General features: G+C 56.0%; 1 protein-coding gene across 1 annotated transcript; it reads left to right on the top strand.

Annotated features, from left to right (window-relative positions):
• The first annotated feature begins 419 nt into the window (after positions 1-419).
• GFRA2 (GDNF family receptor alpha 2) lies at positions 420-23308 on the top strand. The gene is made up of 9 exons (XM_061472574.1): positions 420-792; positions 5402-5716; positions 8716-8799; positions 12705-13053; positions 20886-20995; positions 21071-21211; positions 21295-21470; positions 21894-21947; positions 22169-23308. Exons 1-9 carry the CDS (start codon positions 753-755, stop codon positions 22295-22297), a joined length of 1398 nt encoding a protein of 465 aa, XP_061328558.1. The 5' UTR covers positions 420-752; the 3' UTR covers positions 22298-23308.
• Positions 23309-25194: the final 1886 nt, after the last annotated feature.

Here is a 25194-nt window from a genome sequence, read left to right as displayed (position 1 = left end):
GCAGCGGGGAGCGCCGAGCAGCCGGTAGGTCCCCGTTTGGGTGGGCTCCCTTGTGTGTGTCCCCTCCTCGGGATCTGGTGGCATTTCACCCATCGGGGGGATCGGGTCCCGCCTTCCCATCCCCGTGGCCGGGGGCCGGGGGCTGCTCCGGGTGGGGTCTCACCTTTGGTTCCGCATCCCCCCCCTTGCGCGCAGGCGGGGGCATCACCGCGGAGGGAGGGATGGAGAGGAGGATGGAGAGGAGGATGGAGGGGAGGATGGAGGGGAGGATGGGGAGCTGGGGGCCTGCACCCAGACCTCCCCCGGCCCCTGCCCCGGCGGAAGGGCGGTGGAAGGGCGTCCACGGCTGCGCTGCCCTCCGCGCTGCGCGGCTCCCGGGCCCGGGGGGGGGGGGGGCGGAGAGGAGCTGGGGAAGTAGGGGGGGGAAGGCGAGGGGCGGGGAGGGGACGGGCAGCAGCCGCCCCTCGCCTTCCCCCCGTCCCCCGCCCCGGCACAAGCCGCCGGGAGCCCGCGGAGCTCGGAGCGGAGCCCGGCGGGGATGCGGGCATCGGGGATGCGGGCGGCGGGGAGCCGCGGTACCCGGCTCCACGGCTGAGGATCGGCTCCGCGCCGGGCGGAGCGCACCCACTTCTCCTTTGCAGCCCATCCTCCTCCGGATCTGGGATCTACCTGGACTCCTTGGGAATTATTCTTTTTTTTTTTTTTAATTCCCTTTTTTTGGCGCACGTGCAGGAACGCGGGGATTTACTAACATGATCTTGGCAAACGCCTTTTGCCTCGTCCTCTTCGTAGGTGAGTGGCCCCGCCGGGGGTTCCCGCTGGGCTGATGTCGCCTGGTCATGTTGAGGGGGGTAGAGGTGGGGTGTCCCCCCACGCATGGGGACAGGAGAGGGGCCGGGCTCTCCTCCGGGGTGGGAGAAGCACTGGGAGAGTGACGAGGAGACACAAGGATTTTAACTAGGGGCAACTTTTCATGTTCTCTGTCAGATTTAATGGGGGACAACACCCCCCCAACAGAGACACCCCCTCTTTTGGCCCCGATCGTGACAAAGCCCTGCCCGCCTTTGATCCCTTCTCTCCTTGCCCAACGTGGATTTGCATTTCGGATGTTCACCCCTATGTATGTGTCCCTTTCCCAGTCTTCCAGCGCCCTTCAGCAGCTGCTGCCGTGGCTGCCGGGTCCCCTCCCAGCTCCATCCTTTCCTGCCTGGGAACTCGGCGTGAATGGTTCGGAAAGTTGAGCTAATTGCATGTGTGTGTGTGCGTGGGGAATTGCTGTCCCCTCTGCTGCGGGTCCTGCGTGTTGCTTTAGCTCCTGGGTGAGTTATTCAGTAGCTTTGTCTCTGCCAAGAAGAAAGCTCAGTTATTTCTAGGGCAGCCTCCTCCGAGGGCGGGGAAGGTGCATCCAAAAAGGAGGAAAAGCCAGAGATTTTGGTGGGTTTGAGGTGAAAAGGCCCCTTTGTGACTCCAGCCAGACTGGGTGCACACAGGACAGAGCCTCGGTCATGCTCTGGATGCCACCAGGGCCCTGCTGCCTTGCCACGGATGGCTGCGTGTCGGTGAGCCTCAGCACGCTGCAGCAGCCAGCTCCCCGTATAACTCTGCTGAGCTCGCCTGGGATGGAGCAGGGTCAGCCCGCTCTGAGGATGGAGAGAAGAGAGGCTGGGAGAGGCTTGAAGGCTAGGAGAGCAGACCTCCATCCAGAGCATGCCGCGGTGTGGGGCTGGGATGCAGGCAGAGGGACCACTGCGTGCGGGGGGCTCTGCATCCCTGCTCCCCGGGTGAAATGGGGGTGATCAGCTCGTCCTCTGCCCTGCTCCCCGGCAGGATGGGGAGGTAAGGAAGGGGCTGATGCTTCACGTGACTTTATGCGGGGTGGGGTGGGACGCAGCAGGGTGTTAATGATTTGGAGGTGCCTTTTGCCATGACCTGCCAGAGGCAGAGCGTGCTGGGGACCATTGGAGCAGGGGTCACAAACTGCTTTCTGAGGCAGAGAGCTCCAGGATGCCCCACCTAAAGGCATCCAACCCGTGCTCCATCCACCCCTTGGGGGGGAGGATGTCATGTATGTAAGACCTTTTGCACCCTTTCCTGGGTACCCCAAAGGTTTCACGGGTGCAGGGGGGCTGCAGGACCCTGAGCAGTGGTGGCAGGGAAGCCGTACCCCCAGATGGAGCATTAGGGATGGGGTGGCCAGGGTGCCTCCTCCCGCTGCTTTCCAAAGCAGCCCCCAGGGGAGCAGCGGGAGCTGAGCTCTTCACATCTGGGCTCTTTCTGCTGAGCCAAGAACGCCCTTAGCTTGGGAGAAACTGGTTGGGAGAAAGGGATCCGCGGCCGGGCTGGAGGCTGCTCGCTCCCGAGGAGCCGGAGCTTGGAGTCAGTTGTGAGGATAAATGTTTCCCTCCAAAGCTGCCCGTGTCCAAAGGGCTCTGGCAGCACCGGTAACAGCAATACACGTTCAGGGTATTCCAGCCGGGAAAGAGGCAGCACAGCCTGACGGTGCTGGGGGAGCCGTGGGAGCGGGGGGGACGCGGGCCATCGCCTGTGCATCTGCCTGCAGATCCTCGCTGTGCTCCCACACCCCAGAGGCTGCTGAGGATGAGGTTTAAACGCTCTGCAGATGTTTTGTTGATGGGAGGTGAATGTGCATCCCGGAGCTGATTCCTTTTGGGTTAGGGACTCCCCCCCCGGCCTGCCTCTTCGTCCGAGCTCCACCTTGTGCCTCTTGGGGGGGTCTGCAGAGCTTTCCCCAGCTTCTCAGAGGAGGGTCCTGGGAAAAATTCCCCCCCCCCCTCCCCCCAGCAGCCAGAGCTGAGTGTGCTGCTGAACCTGGGGGGACCGAGGTGTCCTGTGCAGGTTGTGAGCCACGGGGAAGGGCTGCTCCTGCCCTTCCTGCTCCGGTGGGATTGCTCCGTGCTGGCATTCCCAGCTTGGATATGGTGTGGGATGCTGCAGGCACCCTCGCGGGGCTGCTGAGGGGACATGTAGCACCCTGCTCTCTGCGAGGCCATGGAAGCAAGGTGGCAAAAGCTGGGAAGCTGGGGCCAGCTCATCGCCATGTTCTCATCCTGGCGACTGGATTTACTTGGGAGTGCGCGTCCCTGTGCTGGAGCCCCTTGCGAGGATGCTCCATGTGGTCCAGCACCTTCTGCATCATGGAAAAGCTGTCTCCCTTTCATGCCTGCCTGCCAGCAGCTCTGATCCCTGCCTGGGAAGCCTGCAGAGCCAGCAGGGAGGCTTCGGATGGTATTTTGGGAAGAGGCTTCATGGCGTCATCTGGACAAGACCGAATTGGAGCTGAGGCCTGGGATCACTCAGAACAAAGGGCTTGGGGCCAGCACGGGGTGGATCTGCAGCTGAGCTGGGTGAGGGCAGCAGTGGAATGGCGCACAGTGGAGCTGTGAAATGGCTTTGGATGCCCTGGGTCCTCTGGCTGCAGCAGGAGCAGCAGGATGCCCTCATCTGGGGTTTCCAGGCGTGTCAAGGTGCACAGGAGGACCCCTTCTACCCCAAGCACCAGAGCAGCATCCATCTCATGGAGAAGAGCTGCCATTTCTGCCCTGAGGAGCGTCTGGGGATGCCCGTTTGTCCTCCACCAGTCCAGGCTGTGTGTGCCTCCACCGCTTACAGATCCTGCTTGCCTCCCATGTGGAATATAATCCTGAAAGGCCAAGGATGGCCAACCCAAGGGGCATCTGCCATGCCAAATTGGATCTAAAGTGGGTGTAGAGGCTCTGCACCTTCTCCTGGTACCTGGACACCCTCCAGACCTCTCAATGGACCGGTGTTTGTTTGGGAGCATCGGCTAAAGAGCAGGAGTTCCTTGGCCTGACTGCAGGCAGTGGAGGTGTTCCCAGCTGGGGCTGCTGCCTGACCTGCTCCTTCACCTCCACAGGTCCCCATTCTTCCCGCAGAACCATGAGCATCCCCTCTCCCTGACTCGGAGATAAGGACAGGCTCCTGTGCCTGCTTGCTCCTGGTGTTCTGCTGCAGGATGGTGGCAGGGAACAAGCCCTGCCTGCATTTGGGAATTGCTGCTGGATCTGGGAGCCCACCGAGCACGGGAGCTGCCTGCGTGTCCTGGCGGGGTGGGGGGGACACGGGTGGCCCTTGTCACGTTCCTGTAGGTGTCACTGTCCTCCTGCCATACCCGGCCATGGGCTGGGAAGGGGCTGGAGCTGGAGGCTGAGGTTTGCTGTGCCCAGGTGGTGCCTTGCATGTGGCAGCAGCAGGGCTGGGAAGCTGCTCAGGGGCAGCGATGGGGGGGAATCATTGCCTGAAGTGGGGTCTCCTTCTACATTACCCCAATGGGCAACTAAGGACACCCTCCAGGTCCTCTTGTCCCCACCTTTGCCTGCTTGAGCTTTCCCTGCCTGCACTTGCAAACTGGCTCAGGATTTTGCCCTCCTCATCCCCATTACTTGGCTGGTGAAAGCATAGGGGAGGTGTCTCCCTTCCCCATGCACCCGTGATGGATGGGTCCATGGGGTTGACTTGGCAAGAATCTCTTCCAAAAAGCGAAATGAAATGAGAACATGAGAGGAATGGGGGGGTGGGGTGGGAAGGGGGCACGCAGGCAGGAGCTGGGCGAGCTGGATGCTTGCCACCCCAAAGGGCAGCTGGCAGAGGCACATCCTCGGGGGGGGGGTGGGGGGAGGAGAAGAGTTTGTACTGATCTGCAGCTCTGCCAAGCCTGAAGCTCAAACCCATGACTCAGATGCCCCACAAGTCCTGCGGCAGCCCTGAGAACATGAGCTGCCAAGTGAGAATCAAGGAGCAACGTGCACAAAGAGCTTGGCTGGGCTCTGGGTTCCCCTTGGCTCTGGAGAGGTCGTGCGTGGGGTCCCGTGTCCCTGAGCACCAGGGCTGGAACCAGGCTCTGTTCAGTTTGGTTTTCATAAGAAACAGAGCCCTGGAGGTGAGGTGCGGGGTTAACCCCCACCTTCCCACCCCACGCTCTGGGGCACGTCACTGCTGCTCTATGACATCCCACTTGCTTCCTGAGGCCACCAGCTGAATTTTGCCCAGTAGGGTTGGGCTGGGGCCACATCCAGGCTTGGTTTCAGCATGACGGAAGGATGCTCTCCTCCTCTGAAGCATCTTGCAGGTGGCTTGAAGTGTTCAAGGCCAGGTTGGTGTGGCTTGGAGCACCCTGCTCTAGTGGAAGGTGTCCCTGCCAGTGGCAGGGGTTGGAGCTGGAGGAGCTTTAAGCTCCCTTCCAACTGAACCCGGTCTGGGATTCTCTGGTTCTGCAGGGTCTCTGAATGCTGGGAACAGTTGGGGACTGGGCAAGAGGCTGATGTGTGTGTCCCGGGGAGGGGATGTGGGGCTTCACACCCCTCTGCTCACCCACCCTCAACTCTCTCTGTCCTCATCTCTCCCTCTGCTGCCCCTCGCTCAGATGAGCTCCTCCAGTCGCTGGCAGCCCCCCCGTCCCCCCCGGGGCAGGACCCCCATGGCTGGCGGGTGCCTGTGGACTGTGTCCGAGCCAACGAGCTGTGTGCGGCGGAGCCGAGCTGCAGCTCCCGGTACCGCACGCTGCGGCAGTGCCTGGCCGGGCGCGACAGAAACACCATGCTGGCCAACAAGGAATGCCAGGCAGCCCTGGAGGTGCTGCAGGAGAGCCCCCTCTATGACTGCCGCTGCAAGAGAGGCATGAAGAAGGAGCTTCAGTGCCTTCAGATCTACTGGAGTATACACCTCGGGCTGACCGAAGGTAAGGGGCAGGGCTCTGTGGGGATGCAGTGGGATGGAGGTGTGAGAAGGACCCACACCTTGGGTTTGGGAAGCTCCAAGGTCACCTCACTGCCTCTATGGGCACCCAAGGCAAGGCAGATACCCCCCCCCCCCCTTTCTTGTAGGATGCTGATGGAGGCCAGGCTGTTTGTCTGCCCTACGTGGGCACAGAGCAAGGGAGAAAGAAGCTGGGGTTGTGTTGCAGGAAGAGCTGCTCTCTGTCATGTCAGAGTGTGTTCCCTGAGCATCCAGGCACCTGTAAACTGGACCTTCTCCAGGCTCCATCCCTCCTGTCTGCCCCAAAGGAGATGTCCCCATGGGCTGAAGCACACTGGGGCACGGCTTTGCACTTCAGTATCAGCTGTGAGGGTCTCTCAGGGTGCCAAGGTTGCTGCTGCCTCCTCAGGCGCCCTGTTAGCCCTTGCTCTGGTTGATGCCCCAGAGCCTGTTGTCACTGCAGCCTGGTGAAGGAGTAAACGAGAAGCTGGAGCAGTGCAGGTAACTGACATTGGGTTTTGCTGGCCTGAGGCTGCTCTGTTCACCGCAGGCAGGATCCTCTGCCCCTCTGCAGGGGCATCACCCCATGCTGCTGGTCCAGGGCTGCTCAGAGGGAGGAATCACCTGTGAGGGCTCAGCTGCGGCTGCTGCCAGTGCTCCTGGGGTTTGCTTCACTGCCCTGTGGGCTCTACCCCTCCGGCCACCCCTGCACAGCTCTGCCAGCCCCCGGCTGGCCCCAGACTGGGGGTGAGTGGGGCCAGCACCGCTTTAACAGTAGAGATCCCTTTAATGGGCTTAGGACTGGCTCTGCGTGTGGCAGCTCCTAAACCCAGCCTCAGCTTGTGCAAAACCCGAGCTGCGGCACTGCCCTCACCGGGCACGTCCCTGCCTGGCTGCTGGCACCTCGCGGGCAGAGGGACCCCCAGGCACGTGCTGGCAGCTTGGCCCCGCTTCCACCAGCGATCTGGGCTGCTACAAACGCCCTCTCCTCTGCAGCTGGGTTCCCTGCTGACAGCCACCCCCTTCAGCAGCTCCCGCAATGGGGCTCGTTCCGTGGAGCCCAGGGAGGAGACCACATCCTCTGCACCCGCGTTCCTGCGCTGGGGCAGGCCTCTGACCTCCCTCGCAAGCTGGGACTGAAGGCAGAGGAGGTGCTGGTGGCGCTGGTTTGGTGGTGGCAGCAAGGCTGAAACCCAGCCCCAGCAGGAGCTGGAGCTTCATTGTTTCAGCAGCCTTCATTCAGCAAGTTCCCAGGGCTTGCAAGCATGAATGAAGGGTGCTCAAGTGCTTGATGGGTGCTCCAGGAGCTGCACCTGGGGGAGGAGGTGGGAAGAGACGTGATTATACCGAGTCACAAGGAGAGGTGGAAGCGTTGGGGAGATGCAGCAGCTCTTAGCTTCAACGTGCATGAGCCAGTGAGTGTGAAAGCAATGAGGAGCCCAAGGTAGACTCTGATCTTCTGCCTTTTAGTGAAGATGCTCCCACCCAGCCCTTTGGCCATGGGAGCTAACCGGTCCCTGCCATTAAGGAGGACTGCTTCCACTCCAGCCTCACTCCTGGAGGTTAATTGCATCTCAGTGAGCTCAGGAAAAGTCCACTGCCCTTTTAATGCTCAGTAATTTCCCCAGCAAGCAGCAAGATTCAGCTGGTATTTAATTATTTATTGCATTGGCAAAGCAATATAGCGGGAGGTTCCAGTGATTCCTAAATGCACTTTAATAAAGGTGCTATTTGTCATCCGAGCATTAGGAAACCCAGTGAGAAGGGGCTTGGCCTGAAGTTGTGCAGGCTGCCTGGAGCAGGACTCCTGCCCCGTGATGAGCAGCATCAGAGCTGCCCTTGACTTCAGCAGCATCACCCTGAGTGTGGTATCAAGGCTGAAACCCCGCAGCAGATGGAGCCACCTCAACCTGGCATCCCACCGGCTCTCCCTGGCCAGTTCTGCCCTCCTACATTTCTAAGGAGTGTTGCTGAGGAGGTGCTGGGCTTGCAGCAAGATCCCCACATTGCTGCCTGCCTCTCAATGAGCTTGTTTTCCAGCGCTGGATTTCGAGTGGCTCTTTAATTGCACGGGATAAAGGCTGCTGCTGCCTTGGGTTAATCGTAACTCAGGCGCACCATGGCCTGGAGTGGTCCGGGCTCATTGGCAGTGAAAGCAGGGATGCAGGCAGAGACCCTGCCAAAAGGGCTGCCAGGCACAGGGAGATCGATGCTCCAGACTGGCCACCTCTGACTGGGGTTTTCAAAGTCCAGCCATCGATTATTTTATATATATATGTATTATTCCTGTGGCTGCTGGGGCTTGAGAGCGTTTCCTCTCCTGAGAGCCGTGGCTGCCTCTCCTGAAATCAGCCTTTCCTAGAGATACAGAAAAGCAGAGGGGGTTGCACTGCAATCCAAGGTGGGAGAGAGGGGGGCTTGCTCCCAGCCTGGGGACACATGGACTGTGCTCAGGTTCCCTCTGGAAAGTGGGGATTGTGATGGATGAGCCCCTGGAGCACAGTGCACCTGAATCAACGGTGGGGATGCTCCAGTGCTCAGGTGCTGAGGTTCTCTGGTCAGGTCCGTATCCCCTATATAAACCCTGAAACCTTCACTTGGAGCTGGCCCTGTGGACATGGCCACACAACGGTGACCTTTCAGATCTGAACTCCCTCAAGTCAGCTCGGTTTGAGCTCAGCATCTGCCAGACCTGACGTGCAGAAGGAGCAGGGCTGCGTCAGGACCAGATGTCAGCAGCTGCAGGCACAGCACAGCCCGGCCACAGCCTCCCTGCCAGCAGGAGCTCAGCTGAGCTGCTCCAAAAGGGCCTTTTCCTTTCCCTGTGATTTAAATGCTTTCTGGTTTTCCTTCTCAAGTCCCACATTGCCCCGCTGGGGGGGGGGGGCACCCCCAGCCATAGGCTCGATGCTGGCTGAGGTCGTTCACTGCAGGGTTTAATTTGCTTCTTCTCCCCCTTTCTTTTCTCCCCTTCCCCTCCAGGAGAAGAGTTCTATGAAGCTTCCCCCTATGAGCCGGTCACCTCTCGTCTCTCTGATATATTCAGACTTGCTTCAATTTTCTCAGGTAATAAAAGCAACATGGGTTGTCTTCCCCTGCCTGGGAATGCAGACCTGCCGCCGAGCTCCCTGCGAGGAAGACCTGCACCTCCTTCCCCCGTGCTTGCTCCTTTGCTCCTCCGGCCACTTTCCTGCCAGTTCTTTCTCCTATCACCCCAAACCTGATGCCTTGAGCATCAGTCGGGGGTGAGGCACAGCCCCCTGCAGCGGCTGTGATGCTGATGCTTGAGGGGGCTGAATGCTGTTGGGGTTTGAGGCTCTTTGGGACAGATCCTCCCTGTTTCAGACCTTCCCAGTGGGATGAGACACTGCTGGGAGTGGGCAAGCTCCAGTGAGGTGGGGGCTCGTTTGAGCCCCTGCCTGCCAATGATGGATGGCTCCTCGAGCTTCCCATTTCATCCCAGGCTGTGATTTAGGATTTTACCTTTCATGGGCTTATATACAATAGTTGTGGTGGGCTGGAGAGCCCTTATTTCCCTCCTTTGTCTTGCTGTGTCTCCTCTGGTGTCACAGCATTCGGCAGAGGAGGGGGACCATACCCTCCTGCTGCCTATCCACCCCTTGGTCTAAAGATTTGTTTTGTGGAAGATTTGGGACCAGCAGGACACCCCATATGAGGGGAAGCCAAGGAGGGGACCCTCTTTGCTGTCCCTCCCCAGCCTCAAGCCAAGATACGGGATGCTGCTGGGAGAAGGATGCCGAGCCCTTTGGAGCATCTCGCATCTCTCTGACTCCACATCCTCGTCTGGGGGACCCAAAATCTGCCACCATCCTCGGGAACAATTTTTCCCCATCTATTTCCATGACAACCCTCCTGCTGCTGCTCCCCCCTCCCCTTTTCAAATTAGGTCAGCAACGCCTTGGCTTCTCCTTGCTCTTTCTCCTCTTAATCCTTTCCCCCATCCTGCCTACCACCGCAGGGGTTCGGGGGTCCCTGTATCACCAGACCTCATGGGGTGCACATGGCAGAGGGTGGTGGAACCTTGGGGTCCCCACAGCGATGTTGTGGCCCCCCGGGCTGTGCCTGGGGACACCTCGGAGGAGGGCTCTGATGCTGCATCCCATCACCCATCAGGTTTTCCCTCCAGAAGGGAATTTGCCAGGCTCCCTCCCAGGAGCTCAGCACCGGTTCGGGATGATGCTGCCACCCCCTCCCGTCTCCCGCCCGCCTTTTGGGATTACATTAGCATCAAGGAAATATTTTAGCTGCTGGGAAGTATGAAAAGCAAAGTGTCTGGAGTGGGGGATTAAACGCTCAGGGGTTGATGTATTCACAAAAGCAAAGTGTGAGGAGAAGGAAGCCTGTCTGGCAGTTCTGGGGCTGAGGGGTGGGGGGAATGGGCTCTTGTTATACTCTGGAGGTGAGCTGTGACCATCGTGGTGGCCTCACTGCTTCTTGCACCCCTTCCCTGTCCCCCTCACACTGGGCTGGAGCAGTGATTTGCCCCCCGGGACCCTCAGCCCTGACCTGGAGCCCCAGTGATGGAGGCAAATGAGCTGTTTGTGTTGTCTCTGGATAACAAGGCTGAGCAGAGGCTGCTGATTGCTGGGAGTAGTGGAGGGATTACTTCACCTCTCCAGAGAGCAGGGGCTGTGGAAGTGAGGAGGAGGGTGATGGACATTGTTCCTAGCCCCCCACCATGGGGCAGAGCATCCCGGGCAGGCAGAGGATGCTTTGTAGCGCCAAATGGTGCTGGAGCACGCCCTTGGGAAACCACAGCCTGCAGGGAAGCAGGAGGAGGCTCCGGGTGGGAACCGGCCCTACGCTGCCCCTGTGGGCACCAACCTGGAGCAGCAGCACCCAAGAGGAGGCGGGTGCCAGACCCCTGGCTTCAGGTCATGCTGCACAGAGCTGCCTTCCCCACCACCCCCTCCTCTGCCCCGGACCCTGCCCTGTGTGGAGAGGAGAGGCAGCGCCTGCAGACGGCCTCCCAGCACAGCCCCCCCCCTCCCCGCTCCCTCGTTCCCCGGCTCCTTCTCGCCTCATGAAATTTTCATGCTTGTGCTTTATTAATGAGCTCCCCAGAAACCCTGCACTTTAAACATCAGCTCTATTAACATGCATCCAGGTCCCTGCAGGTCCCGGGCAGGGCAGCAGCGATGCTCCCGAGGATTAGGCAATAAGCCAGCTCTTTGCACAGATCCCATGCTCGTGCCGTTATCGGCAGGGCTCGGAGCTGGGGGGGAACAGAGAGGGCTCAGTGCATACCCCCGAAACCAGGAGCTGGTGTGGGCAAGGCGACAAGAGAGCCGTGTGTCTCCTAAGCTCTTCAAGCATCTTTCTCCCCTTCTGCTCCTCTGACATCAGTGTTATGAGCTGTCTCTGTCCTCAGCCCTTAGCTGGAAGGACCCATGTTGCAAAATGGTAATCTGTGCTCCATCCCTTCTTCAGGGATCCTGTAGAGCCCAAAAGGATTTATCCTCACCTTTTCCCCCATTCTTGTGGCTTTATTCCTAACAGGGTTTATGGCCTGCTGGCAGGAGGAGGCTTCCCCTCAGCACCGGTTCACACTCTGACCATCCAGCAGCTCAAACCTCTCTTAGCTCCGGTGACCTTCTTGCTTCTTGCACTATTTTTCAAGGCAGATCTGCTTATGAATCATACATCATAAGAATTCACTTTACATAGGTCTTATCGACCAACCCTGGTAGATCTCCACAGGGGTGATCCTCACTGGGATAACGGGTTTGGCATTTCAAGGGCTCTCTCCAAAGGGCTTTACCCTTTGGATCTGGGGCCTCCTGGCATCACAGCCCAGCTGGGGAGTGCTGGCTCTGAGTGAAGGGGACATGGGGACCCCACAGCTGTCATGGTCTGGGTTGGGACTGATGGTACCAAGCCCCTGGAAGCTGCAAACATCCCCCAGCAGCAGTGGGATGTGAACTGGTTTTGCATGGGACAGCATCGGGAGGCTTCCAGCTTCACCTTTTAATCAAGACCCTTTCATGGAAGCAACACCATGCTGAGGGCTCCCAGCCTGGAGGCTCACCCCACGTTGGATAAAGCCATGGGAAAATGAGACAAAGTAGGCTCGTGTGCTGCAAAAGACACCCCAAACCACTGCTCACTTGCAGGGAATCCCCATAGGCAGCTGTGGGAGGCAGAGGCTGATGGTGATGCTCAACACCCACCCGGGGCAGCTGCTTGCCATTTACTAATTACCAAGGCCCTACAAATAGGGCTGTCAGAAAGCCCCTCCTCAGTGCTGGTTTTGGCAGTGGAAGTTGGGAGACCAAGGAGGCATCCAAGGATGTGGCTGGGGAGGAGGTGAGGGACAAGGTGGCTGCTAAAGCAGTGCCTGGGCTGCTGGGGGAGATCCATCATTTTGACAGAAAAAGAGGCAATTCAGTGTTTGTTCCCAGCCGGGGGTTTGGCTTTGTCCATCCTATCCCTGTTCACTTGCCTGTGGATTCCCGGCATGGAGGTGGGATCTGTCTGTTTTGTGCCTCCAGTGGCAGCCCAGGGAGGGAATGGCTGGGGGTGACCCAGTTTTGGGGTGCCCAGGAGAGGAGCTGGGGCTGAGGTGGCCCCGTGCAGCTCAGTGGATTTTGCTGGTTTGGAGCAGGCTGAATAATTCATCATTATTCTTTGAATAATTGACAAGGACCAAAGCTGTTGTGAGCTCATGGCATGAACGATGCATTGGAGACTCTGTCCAGGGTCCAGGTCCCCCTGCTGCTGTGTGCTAACCCCTCCTGTGCTGCAGGGGGGTCTCCAAATCATAGAATCGATGGGTTGGAAAAGACCTTTAAGATCATCAAGGACTGCCAAGGCCACCACTACAATAGAGGGGGATGGGGATGAAGCAGGGGAACCACACTGGCACATCCTGCTTCCTCCCTCTGGCATCTCCCCGTGTCGAGAACATCTTGGTGCCAACTCCGCCCTTCTCCCTCTTGCTCTCCGGGCAGGAATGGACCCTGCCACCACCTCCAAAAGCAACCACTGCCTCGACGCGGCCAAAGCCTGCAACCTGAACGACAACTGCAAGCGCCTGCGCTCGGGCTACATCTCCACGTGCAGCCGGGAGATCTCTGCCAGCGAGCCCTGCAGCCGCAGGAAGTGCCACAAGGCGCTGCGGCAGTTCTTCGACCGCGTGCCCAGCGAGTACACCTACCGCCTGCTCTTCTGCTCCTGCAAGGACCAGGCCTGCGCCGAGCGCCGGCGCCAAACCATCGTCCCCTCCTGCTCCTACGAGGACAAGGAGAAGCCCAACTGCCTGGATCTGCGCAGCACGTGCCGCACGGATCACCTCTGCCGGTAAGGGATCCTCCCACCGTTCCTGGTGTCAGGAGGGGGCAGCTATGGGGGGGGTGTGTGGGGCTGTGGCTTTGTGGTGCTCCCGTTGCAAGTTCATCTTCCCAGTGCTGTGTGGCACTTGCTGGCTGGGTCTCCTCCTGTAACAGCTCCATTCTGCATATGAAATGGGGCAGTTAATGGGTTTTGGCTCTTATGGAGTGGTCTGTGGGCTAAGATGTGGCCTCGAGGTTGGTTCCCCTCGCTCTGGAGCGAACCCGTGGGTTTGGGCAGGGCTGTGTATGGTTTGCAAGCATGGGGCTGCCAACTGAGCTCCCCACTTCACCCTGAGCTCTGATCTGCTCCAGACTCCCCCAGTGCAGAGCCACTGCTCTGCCTTCCCTGTGTTTGGGGAGGCTGCAGTGGGGCAGAACCAGAGGCATGGAGTGTGGGGACTGTGCTGGCTCTGTTCCCCACCCCAGACTTCATCTCCCCAAGCTCTGGAAAGGGTGACTGTGCAAAAGGGGCTACAGGAGTGACAGCACCCCTGGCGTGCAAGCAACAGTCCCTTGATACGCTGTCAACATCCCCAGTGGAACTCCATGGCTGGTGAAATCCACTGCTTCCCCCATGGCAGAGCAAAGCTGGGAGATCAGGTTTTTGTTCCGTTATGAAACTCATTATTCATACAGCAAAAACCCCTCCTGTCACCCTCTAGGGGCTGGCTCAGCCTCATAAAGAACATTTCCTATGAGGAGGAGGATCTTTTTGCCATCAAAGTGATGGAGTTTCCAAGAGCTTGGTGGCGAAATAAATAAATAACACGGCTTCAGGTCTTCTTCCGTGTTTGAAATGTGGGAATGTGGCTTTTTATCAAAAACTAATACAAAAAGCCGATGTCTATGAATAAAAGATACCAGGGCTGCACTGAGATGCGACCAAATGAATGGCAGCACCTCTCCTGATGCTTGCTCAGGCAGTGAATCTGAGGATGCATGTGGTTGTGGAGGGAATAACCTGCATTAGCAGCATGTTGGGGGGGGGGGGGGGACGGGACGGGACCAGAGAGGCAGTGGAGCTGCTGAGCATTAATTATAAGCCTGTTCCTGCATGAAATTAAATTCTCCTAGAAAGAGGTGAAGCAGCAAAGGGGGAATCACGAGGCAGCTGCTTTGCTCTCAGTTGGGAATGTGTTTTTCCAACAGCAGCGTGGATGCTGCCTGGATGGAGAGAGGTAGCCTGGCTGGGGGGGCTCTTGCTCTGTAAAGCCCCCCCTTTGGTGCAAGCGGGTTTCATTCAGTGTCAACGCAGAGGTCTCTGCTGTGGGCTCAGTGCTTGGGGCTGCAGCTCTGGTGCATCACTCCAGGACCCCTGGAGGTGCTGGTCTAGCCCCAGGGAGCAGCTTGTGCTGAGCACAGCAGCCTGGCGAGGTTTGCACCCACGGTGGGTTTGGGTGCTGGGTGTCCCCTTGGCAGAGAGGCTCTGGGCTGGATGAGGAGGGCTGTGCTGCTGGGGGCCGTTCCTCTCCTCTCCTTTCCCTCCCACCTCTCCAAAGCCTCTGCATTTATAAATAACAAAGCTTGGCAGGCAGCTTCTGCCGAGATCATCACCAGGTGCTGGGATGTGTATAAATAGAGCACGCAGGCTTTGTCCCCCTTCCCACAGCATCTGCACCCACCAGCCTCCACCCAGGAGCAACCTGGCATGAAACCCCTCATCCTCCCGAGCCTGTGGGCAAGGCAAGGTTGGGCTCTGCCATGGGATTCCCTGTCTATGCCTGTGCTTATCAGCATCACGGAGCGATGCTTGTCCTTATCTGTGCACGGGACTGGCAAGGGCACTGAACTCGGAACAGATCCGTGAGCTCCGAAACCCCGCGGTGACAGATGAGATGCTGCTCCCGCACGAGCTGCCAGAGTAATTAAACCTCCTGGCTGAGCGCCTAATGAGCAGCAAAGCCCTCCACCGGGATGGGGCTTTGCAGCGACGTTTCTAGCTGCCGTCTCACTGGGGTTGGTGCTGAGCTGGGTACGGGGGCTGCTGCTTCTGCAGGACACGACCCACCCCGCGGTCGCGTTGCATCCTTCTGAAAGAATCGCAGTCACACACTGGTTTGTGTTAGGAGGGACAAAGCCTGTGCCTGCCCTTCCGCGGAGCGGGATGCAGGGTCTGGGCTATCTGGGGCTGAAATCCTCGGCTTTGCTCTAGAAAACGTCTGGCTGTGACCTGTGAAGCTGCTGAATATCCCCAGTGAATTGCCCGAGCCCCTCCGCCCGGCTCCCGGCAGTGAAAGCAGGAACAATCAAGCCCAGATCACTGCAATTTGGGAAGCTCTTTTTGCCAGGAAACTTCTCCCGGCACAATAGAGGAGCCTGACGCGCTGCCTGAGCTTTGTGGCTGATTGCAGCGGACAGGTTTGAGCTCCCAGAATATAAAACCCCTTTGCAAAACACTAACCTCAGCGAAGGGGAGAGGGGAGGGGAGAAAAGAGCTGATTTCAGCAGCAGCAGTTTGCTGTATTTTTCATCTTGCATCAGCAAGTCAGGAACACAAATAATCTGGTCTTCTATGCTTCAGTGATGCTGGTGCTGAAGAATTTCCCAGCCTCTGCTGGCTGTAGCTCCTGCAATGCCAAAACCAGGGCAATGGCTTTAACCTGCCAGAGGGGAGACTGAGATGAGCTCTGAGGCAGAAGCTCTTCCCTGTGAGGGTGCTGAGGCGCTGGCACAGGGTGCCCAGAGAAGCTGTGGCTGCCCCATCCCTGGCAGTGCTCAAGGCCAGGCTGGACACAGGGGCTTGGAGCAAGCTGCTCCAGTGGAAGGGGTCCCTGCCCGTGGCAGGGGTTGGGGCTGGAGGAGCTTTAAGGTCCCTTCAACCCAAACCAGGCTGTTTCGTTTGCCTGAGTTTTCTTACTATTTTCAGTGTATTCCTCACCCCAAGACCCCGAGGGAGGCTGTGCGAGGGAAGGAACTGATCCAGGCTGCTGGGTATTGATTAAACACCCAATCACGGGAACAAAACCCTTTTGTGTTTTCAAACCCACGTCCTTGTCTTCACACCCTTTGTTTAGCCCAGACAAAATGCCATCTATAATGGATGATTCCTTGATGAACAGCGGAGCGGCAGCTTGACTTAGTCGTTACACCCTGTAATGAGAGAGGCTCGGAAGTGCAGCTCTGGTGTCTGGGAAAGAGGAGGAGGAAGGAAAATGCTCCTGGATTTAACTGTGGCTCTGGGTGCTGTTGGGAGGACCAATGCTTGAGTCTGGAGTGGGACCAGCCGTGGCTGATGGGTCCTCTGGGTGCAATAATGGGGGAAGCCTCCAAATCTAACCTTAAATTAGGAAATGGGTGGTTGGCTTCCCTGTATGGGGGAAATAGAAGGATGTGGTGAGTGGGGCAGCACCCTGGGGATCTTTCCCCTGGGATCGCATGGGTACCGTTGGGGGAAGGCAGCTCGAAGGGAAGTCTCACTCCATGAGCTCAAGGCTAACCTGCTCTTAGCACAGTCATAAGTCAATTCACACTGAATAATTAAATAGAGAACCTTCATAAGTATTGACTTAATGTGACAGCAAGTCTATACTGACTCAGGGTTTGCTTATGTAAACACCATCTCCTGTTCAGCTTAGTTAGCAGTTCAATGAAATAGAACAGTCCTTCAATTAAAATCAAATGATGCGTGTGTTTAATCCTTCCATTCTCTTACTGGGTAATGATGGGGTTGGAGCACAGGCATGACGAGGGGAAAAACCCATCTTTCAACTGCTCTTATCTGTGATGAATCAAAATGTGATGTCCTAAAAATACATATGGAGAACCGAACTTTTAATTAACAGCGCCGATCTCGGCAGTTGGGCTCTCGTCTGCTCGTCCTCGCTTTCCCTTTTCCTCTCGCTGTCTTTACTCTCATTTGGGAATTTCTTCTTTGCTTCTCTCTGGTTCATTCCGGTTTTGCCTCTTTCCTGCTGTCCCCATCTTGCTGGGGGACTTTGGGATGGTTTCAGTGGCTTTAGGATGATTTCAGTGCCCCTCCTGCAGTGCTGTGGTACGGCAGAAAGATGGTTTTTGCTAAAAGCAGGAATAAATCCTCTTGGCTCATGTCAGAACCAGTGACTCCAGCCTCCAGAGGTAACTTTTCCTGGATAAAGCAAGTATTCCCATTGATGTTTTTCTTTCCCACTGTGAGCTGCTCCCTAGCTTTGGGAGAGGGTCACCCAGAAAAGTAGAGTTATGCTCCAGCTTCCCTCGAATTCCTTTTGCTGATCCCCGTCCCCAGGGCTCTTTGAATCACCTGGGCCGCTGTTGTTGGTGTTTGAGGCTGGTTTGTTTTATCTCGGCATCTGCTGGCTTTGAAAGCATTCATCTCCAGCAGGACACCGGGTGTTGGGAGGATGCCCATGGGTTTCTCGTGTTTTGCTCAGCTTTTCCGTGTTGTCACAGCTTCTTGAACATCCAGGGCTCCACGGGGGGGGGGGGGGGGGGGAGAAGCACGCTTCCCATCCTGATGCTCGTGGCTCTTAAAGCCATTTTCCCTTGGTCCCTGTAAATTGCCTGTGAAAAAAAAAAGCCTCTTGAGTAATCTCCACATCTTGGACGTTTTCTGCATGAAATATTCACGAGCCGGATGCTGCTTTGATGGGTGGTGAATTATTACCCGTGCCAGGCTTGGACAGGCGCTTGGTGATGGGAACGGTTAGCACCCAATTAGGTACCTTGCATCTGTGCTGGGGATTTTTTCTTTCTCTGCTTAAAAGATTGCAAAGAAAAAGAAAAGCCCCAATCAAAACTCCTCCGCTGTGTAGGTACCTTTTAATGTCAGAGCGAGGGTGTCTTGCTGGTGCTGGCAAGCTGCTCCTCAATTCCTGCGCGATAACAAGGCGAGGAGATGAGTTCGCAGCCAAGAGCTGATGGGATGCAGAAAGTCCCCTGCATGGGGGATATCTGCACTGGGGGTGTGGGGATGGATGGGAGGTGTCTGGAGCTGGGCAGGGAGAACGAGAAGTATTAAAGCTCCTGAGCCCTCGGGGTTATCCACCTTTGGCATCATCCTGGTCTTTTCACCCCAAAATCAAATGAGTTTTCTCAGAGCATCAAAGAGAAACAGCTTGGAAACTCCTAATCTTCAAGCTCCACACTTGGAGCGGGTTTGAGATGTGATACGTGTGGTATATATAGAATTATTTTTTGTTAATCTGTTTTTTCATTCTTTTTTTTTTCCTCTTCTCCTCCTTGGAGGCCTTCCAGGACAATAATGTGCTGGCTGAGGCTTTGCCCTGCAGCTCGTTGTGCCAGCATCCTCCATCCCCATCCCGGCAATTCCCTTCCCAGGTCTTTGCAAGGCAGAGCCTGGCCAGACCCACCTGCTGTCTCAAGCTGCCAGCCAGCAATTTGGCACCAGTTCCTCCTGTTTCTTCTAAGCTGGACTTGGCTCTTTGTCCTTTTATTTTGCCTGGGCACTTAAAAGCAGCAATCTGAGAAGCTATGGGCCAGCTCTAGTAAGTTTATTCCTGGCAGTTAGTCTCCGCCAGCGACTGCAAACTCATTGTATACAACGGAAAGAGTGACATCTGGCTTGGATATTCTGGAAAGATTACCAGCTGGCTTGTCATGTATTATGAAAAGAATAACATTTGCCTTAGAGGATGCTCCAAGCCAGGAGCGGGGCCCCGGGGAGCAGCGTGACAAATTTCCATGGCACTCGGTGATGAACTCGCCCCAGTTCTTTAAGAGAATTGATGTGCCTTCGCCTTGCGTTTGGAGAGAGGGGAAATGCTGTCGGAAACTTCTCTTCTGTGGAGGGAAAGAGGAGGAGGGAAGCCAAATACCTGCCTGTGACGGGGATGGTGTGGAAGGAGCAGAGTTCTGCTCTGCAGCACCCACCCCGGGCTCTTGCTTCTGCTCCCACCTTCCCCATATCATTCTGCAGCCACCCCGCATGTGCCCTGGTTGCACCTCTCTCTGGGGCCATGCCAGTTGTGCTGCTATTCATTAGCATCCGAGGTGCAGAAGAGCACGGCGGTGCCCAGGAGCCCTGCCTCGGAATAACCCAGATGGAGAGGTTGACCTTGCCCTGGAATCGTGCAGCCTGGTGGGAGGCTGGAAGTGGGTCAGGCAGCTGCTGGAAGTGGGAGCATCACCCAGTTCGTGCCGCTGGCAGGCGAGAGCAGAGCGTGACTGGTGTGCTCAGCAGCAGAAGGGAGGTACCAAGTGCACGGGTGGCTCTTGTCAACCCCCCAGATGCCCAGGGAGCTTGTTCTGGGGTGATGCTGGGGTCCCCAAAGGACCATGAGTCCCCGGGACGGGCTCAGCCGCTCCACAGGAGATGATTGCATCAGTGGGTGTAAAACTCCATGGAAAAACCCCAGTCATGGATGGCTGGAAACAACGGGAAACAGAAAACCACTGCATTCCTGCATGGAGCATTCAGCCCCAAGCAGCTGTGCTTTATTCCTCCTTATGTCCTTTCCCTTTCATTCCATGAAGCCGCAGTGGCCTTTGGGCTGTGGGCTCAGCACCAGCATCTCTGCTCCTCTCTGGCTGCATTTCAGCCCCTCACTTCCTTAGTGCACTCAAGATGTGGTGTGATGTGAAGTGCTGGGTGGATGGAAGGTAGCATTGCAGGTTCCTTCTCCCACATTTAATCACTGCTGCTTTTGTTCCTCCTCTTAATTTGATCGAAACCTTCTGAAAACAAATCATTCCTATTAAAAACAAAACAAAACCCAAACCCACACATGATTTCTACCCCTTATTTTCATCAGTTCTTATGACTTTAGGCAAGTACTGTTGGATGATTTGATCACTAGTTGGACAAAGATGACATTTAATTAAGAAGGAAGGAAAAGGAAGCTGAGGAAAATAATTTATGGCTCCTGCTTTCTATATGAAATGTGGGGAAAAAGGAGCTGAGGAGATTTTCTGTTGTGAAATCAAGGTCTCATCTCCAGTGTCAGCAGTTTGGCTGCTTCACAGCGATTCCTGCCTGTCATTGAGATCCAGCGTGGGGCACAATTCAGCCTCGTGTCTAGTCATTCAATGACTGAGTCATTTTGGGAATCTGCAGCCCTTCCATCTGCCTACATGGTCCATCTGTCCGTCCTCTTGGACATCCTTCCCGTTTCTTTATCCTTCTGCCTCAGTGCTTCGGTTCATCCCAAGATAAATTCCCCAGGGCATTGCATGGGAAGTGTGGGCTTGTGTCAGCAGATCCCAGTTGCTGCTGCACCTGGAAACAACTGTGCTCCCATCCCTCCGTACACTTTTGCTGTGCATTACGCCGAGCAGTGAGGAAGTTAGGAGCGGAAATCAGCATCTCTTGTCCCTTTTTATCCCTCCTGGTCCTGCTGGGGGCAGGCGCACCTCAGCTGGGCTTTCTGCAAGCCTGCCTTTTGCTTTTGCCTCTTCTCAGCTTCCAAAGGAGAAAGGGAAACGGATTCTCCAAAGCCAGGCATTTCAGTTGCACTCTGATCTTTAACAATTCAGAGGGAAGGCAAAAACAAGTGGAAATTTACAGTCACTTCATGCCACTGGGAGCAGGGTGACCAAATGAGGCTGTGAGGTTTCTGGTGCATGCTGGCCGGAGCGGTGGGGTGAGTTGTCCTTCTATAGACTTAGATTGTAGAATGTCAGACTGGTTTGGGTTGGAAGGGATCCTAAAGCTCACCCAGTGTCAACCCCTGCCATGGGTAGGGACACCTTCTGCTAGAGCAGCTTGCTCCAAGCCCCGTCCAGCCTGGCCGTGAACACTGCCAGGGATGCAGTAACCTGGCCTTGACTGTTGCTCCTTGCCCCGTTTCTCTGTGCTGGGAGCGGTGGTGAAATCCCATCCCTGTCCCTCTTTCTCTTTGCACCCAGGTCCCGTCTGGCTGATTTCCACACCAACTGCCAGGCCTCCTTCCAGACCCTTACGAGCTGCCCTGGGGACAACTACCAGGCGTGCCTGGGCTCCTATGCAGGGCTCATCGGTGAGTGCCGTGGGGTCGGGATGGTGAAGGGTCTCTCCCACGACAGCCCCTCATCCCTCTTCTTTCTCCTTGCAGGCTTCGACATGACGCCCAACTACATTGATGCCAGCACCACCAGCATCACCATCTCACCCTGGTGCTCCTGCAAGGGCAGTGGCAACATGGAAGAAGAGTGTGAGAAGTTCCTCAGAGACTTCACGGAAAACCCGTGTCTCCGTAAGGCGCTTCCCTGTCCCCCTCCTCACCCTACCCCATCCCTGCTGGGGTGCAGCCCTCCACAAACATCTCCTGCCCCCTAGGAAACGCCATCCAAGCCTTTGGCAACGGCACTGATGTGAACCTCTCTCCCAAGAATCCCTTGCCCCCCATCACCCTGCCACCGAAGACAGAGAAGAGCCCTGCGTTGCCAGATGACATCAATGACAGCAACACTATGTATGATACAAGCATCATCACCACCTGCACCTCTGTCCAGGTAGGACCTGAGCCTGGTTGCTGCTGCAAAGTGGGAGCACTGGTCTGGGCCCTTGGTAGGTCCATCAATCAGGAGATTGGCAGCAGCCTATGGGCAGCAAGAAGTCCTGCTCAGTGCCTGCATCCCAGTCTGGATACTGTGGTGGTACCCAGCTGCCTGGCAGGATGTGACCATCCCCAGTAACTGGGTGTCTGGCATGGAGAAAGGAGGGATCCATCCCTTTTTCTTGCTTGGGGCATCATCCACTGCCTGGCACAGCACTATGCCCAGGGCAAGGTGAGCTGGAGTAGATGCCCCGAGCCCAAACTCTCCTGCCCTGGCTCACTGAGGGTGAAACCAGCCTGAATCCCACATGGATTTGAAAAAACATATAAAAAAATAAAGGAAAATCCCTAAAAAACCTTCACCCTTTCTCCTCCCCAGGAGCACGGACTGAAGACAAACAAGTCCAAAGAGCAGAGCCTGTGCTACTCAGAGGTATGTTTGGGGCAAGGGGGAGAGCAGGGAGGGGGGATCTTAGGGTTGGAAGATGTTTCCCACTGGAAATGGCTTGCAAAGGACGTGCCAGAGGGGATGTCGCACAGGAGGCTGCTGGCTTCACTGCCTGGAGAGTGACAACAGGCGTTTTCAAAGCTTGGATGCTTCCCCCCCCCAAAAAAAAGAGCCTTGATGGAACCTTCCTCTTCCCTTGCCCACAGACCCAGCTCACCACGGACATCATGCCAGACCAGAAGACCTTTGTGGACCAGAAGGCAGGCGGCAGCCGACACTGGGCAGGCCGGATCCTGCCCATTGTGCCCATCCTCCTGCTGCTGCTGGTGTTATAGAGGACGAGGAAGGCAGGTGCCGGCGGGACGGGGACGCTCACAGCACTGCACCCAAGCACGCCCCGGCACGCTGGCCCTCGCCTCGCTTCCTGCTGCGGCAATGGGAAGGGGAGGATTCGCCTTGTGGAGACTGGAACGCTCCCAAGCGCCGGTGCTGCTGAGCCCGGGTGCCGGGAGGATCCTCACCGTGTTGGGGAACTTTGGCGGTTTTCTTCCTATTTTCATTTTTCCCTTTTTTGGGGGGGTCTTTTATGGTGCGTTGGGTTTCTTTTCTACAGCGGCTTATGGTGGAACCCCTCTATGTGCCCTGCCACAGGGGATCCGGAGCTGAAATACTCAGAGAGAAAATAGGTGCTGAGCAGAACGTTGGCAAAGGTTATTTGCAGGACCCATCAGCCTGGGTGGCTGCAGGGCTGGTGAAGTTCCCACATCAGAACATCCCATAGGATGGATGTGCCATTGGGAGACTTTTCCACTTCTTCCAAGGGGACTTGCTCAATCTCTTGACATTGTTATTGAGGTTTTATTGGATTTTTCCCTTTCCCGTGGTCAATGAGGGTTTTCAAGTGGAAGAGAAAAGAAACTACTGTTCAAACATTGTGAGCTTGTCCTGATGTTTCACTCTGTCACTGAGAGGGGGAGATTGTCCTGTATTATTTTTCCCTTTTTTTATTAATCTCCATCCGGTCAAATCTGGTTTGGGATGGGACCCAACCCACCCGTGGCTGGAAACCTCTAGATGTTCCTCTCCCTTTTCTTTCTTTTCTATATACATATATAGTGTATGTATATACCTTTCACCTATACCTACATATATGTATGTATATACATAACCATATCCATCTCCAGTGTGGCTTTTTACATTTCCTTTTTTCCGTTCTTTTTAAAAGAAAATTGCTCAAATGGCAGCAATTACTTTAAAAAATGTATTATTGTAAAATTTATTTTTTTTAATGATGTCTATAATGGAAAAAAAAAAAGAATAATTCCAATAAACCAAGAACAACCAACCCAGGACCCAAGCAGCACCGAGCTCCATCGAGCCTCCATGTGTGTCCGGTCAAGCAGCCCAAGCCTGGAGGGGGAAAAGGGGCCCTTCAGGCTCTGAAATGCAGGGATTTGGGTCAACCTAAATATTTTGCAGTGCTGCAGACAATTCCCTGCCTGTTTTGCTCCAGGAGACAAACAAACAAGGACTGTTTCAAAGGAGCTGCCAGGTTCCCTTGTGGCAGGCTTGGTTTGTTGTGCAATAACTTTGGTTTTGAGAATGCCGTCCCTTTCTGTTCATTTCTTTTTCTTCCCCAAGCACCCTGACATGTGCTTGAAACCAAAGTGAAATGCTGAGATTTGGGTCACACAAAGCATCAAGTTCCTCGATTTTGATTGTTTTTCCACTTTACTGCTTGTGCAAGGGGGCAGAAACATCATCCCCCCATCCAGATCTGCTCATAGAAAAGGGGATGCCAGGGGGTTTTGGGGAGCTGGGGATGCTGAAATCGGGGCTGAAGGACCAGGCTGGGTGCTGGTGCATGGGGGAAGGATGGATGAACATTCCCTTTTGCAGCACGGAAAAAAGAAACCTCGGTTGATGTGGAAGTTGGCACAGGGAAAATAAACATGTCACGTCTCTCGCAGGAGCTGCGCTGCAAACCCAGGCTGCTCTTTCCCACGTTCCCTCTAACAGCCAGGAAAATGACAGCTCTGGAACAGTGAGCTCCGTGTGCTGAGTGGTTTGGCACCGAGAGGAACGTGCAGGCAGGGAGGGTGGTGGTCAAGAGGCTCTCTGGCCAGCTCTCGGGGTCCTTTATGCATGGGGTGAGCTGAAATCACTGACCTGGGGGCTCCCAACCATCCTTCAGCCAAGGCTTTCAAGTTTTAGCAGAGGTGCCTGGGGCTCCTGAGCATCAGGACCATGTTTCTTCAGGAAAGGGCTGTAAAACGCAGTTGTTCCTGGTGGTGGTTTCATTTTCTTCTTCCCTTGGAAGGCTGGAAACACTAAAGGCTTTTCTGAAGGGATGTTACCAGCTTTGCTAGGAAAGATCATGGAGAAACATCTCCATCCAGCAGCTGATGCCACATCTGCCGCCTGCTGGGTACCTGCACCCCACTCCCTGGAGCTCCTCAGGTTTCCCAGCATCAGCAGAAAGCAAAGAGCTTTGCATGAGCTTGAGTTAGGAGCTGCCCCCTCGCTCTTGCGGCTGGTTTGGAAGTGCTGTGTGGGGCCAGCACCCGTGGCCATGCCTGGAGCTGCTGCTTGCAGCAGGGATGGGGAGCTGAGTGCCTGGAGCACCCTAGAGCCCCGCTGAAGCCCCCAGCTGGGTGCCAGGCACAGAGACTGTGCTGGAGCTGCTGAATATTCATCTATTCAGGATGAAGGCATTAGCAAACTGCCTTCATCCAGGTGCCTCATACCTCGAGCTGCAGGAAGCAAAGCTCTTGAAGGTGGAAGTGCGGATCCTGAGGCTGGAAAACCGAGCCTGAGATGCAAGATCCTGGTGAGTTATCCTCCCAGGGCCTTGCTAAGTCTTTCTGCCCAAGCACAAAGCCTTTCCTGGAAGGAGAGCAAGGGGACGAGACACTCTCTGCGTGTGAAGTGGTGGAAGGAAGCAGTGGGAAGTCATTGTGGAGGATGCAGTGGAGCTAATGCAGTGTGCTAAACCGCTGCCTCTCCTGCTGGCAGAGCCTACGTGATGTACATGAGGATTTCATTTGCATGGTGGTGTTTTGGGAACAATCCTTGCCAAGGAGCGGCAGGAATGGAGCTGTGTGGGTTTGGGGGTCTCCAGCCCCTCTCAGCTGAAGCCAAGCCTTATTTGGATTTAGAGAGATGCCATGTGCCAGAAGGATGTTGGGAGATCTTGTGCAAGCTCTTTGGGTTGCACTGCCATCAACAGCAT

Source organism: Pezoporus flaviventris, unplaced genomic scaffold, assembly GCF_033815535.1.
Source record: "Pezoporus flaviventris isolate CSIRO_AGI_PZ_B2104156 unplaced genomic scaffold, CSIRO_AGI_Pfla_v1 ptg000071l, whole genome shotgun sequence".
NCBI lineage: Eukaryota > Metazoa > Chordata > Aves > Psittaciformes > Psittacidae > Pezoporus > Pezoporus flaviventris.
Note: the sequence above shows the minus strand (reverse complement) of the source record. Positions and strands in the feature narration are given on the sequence as shown.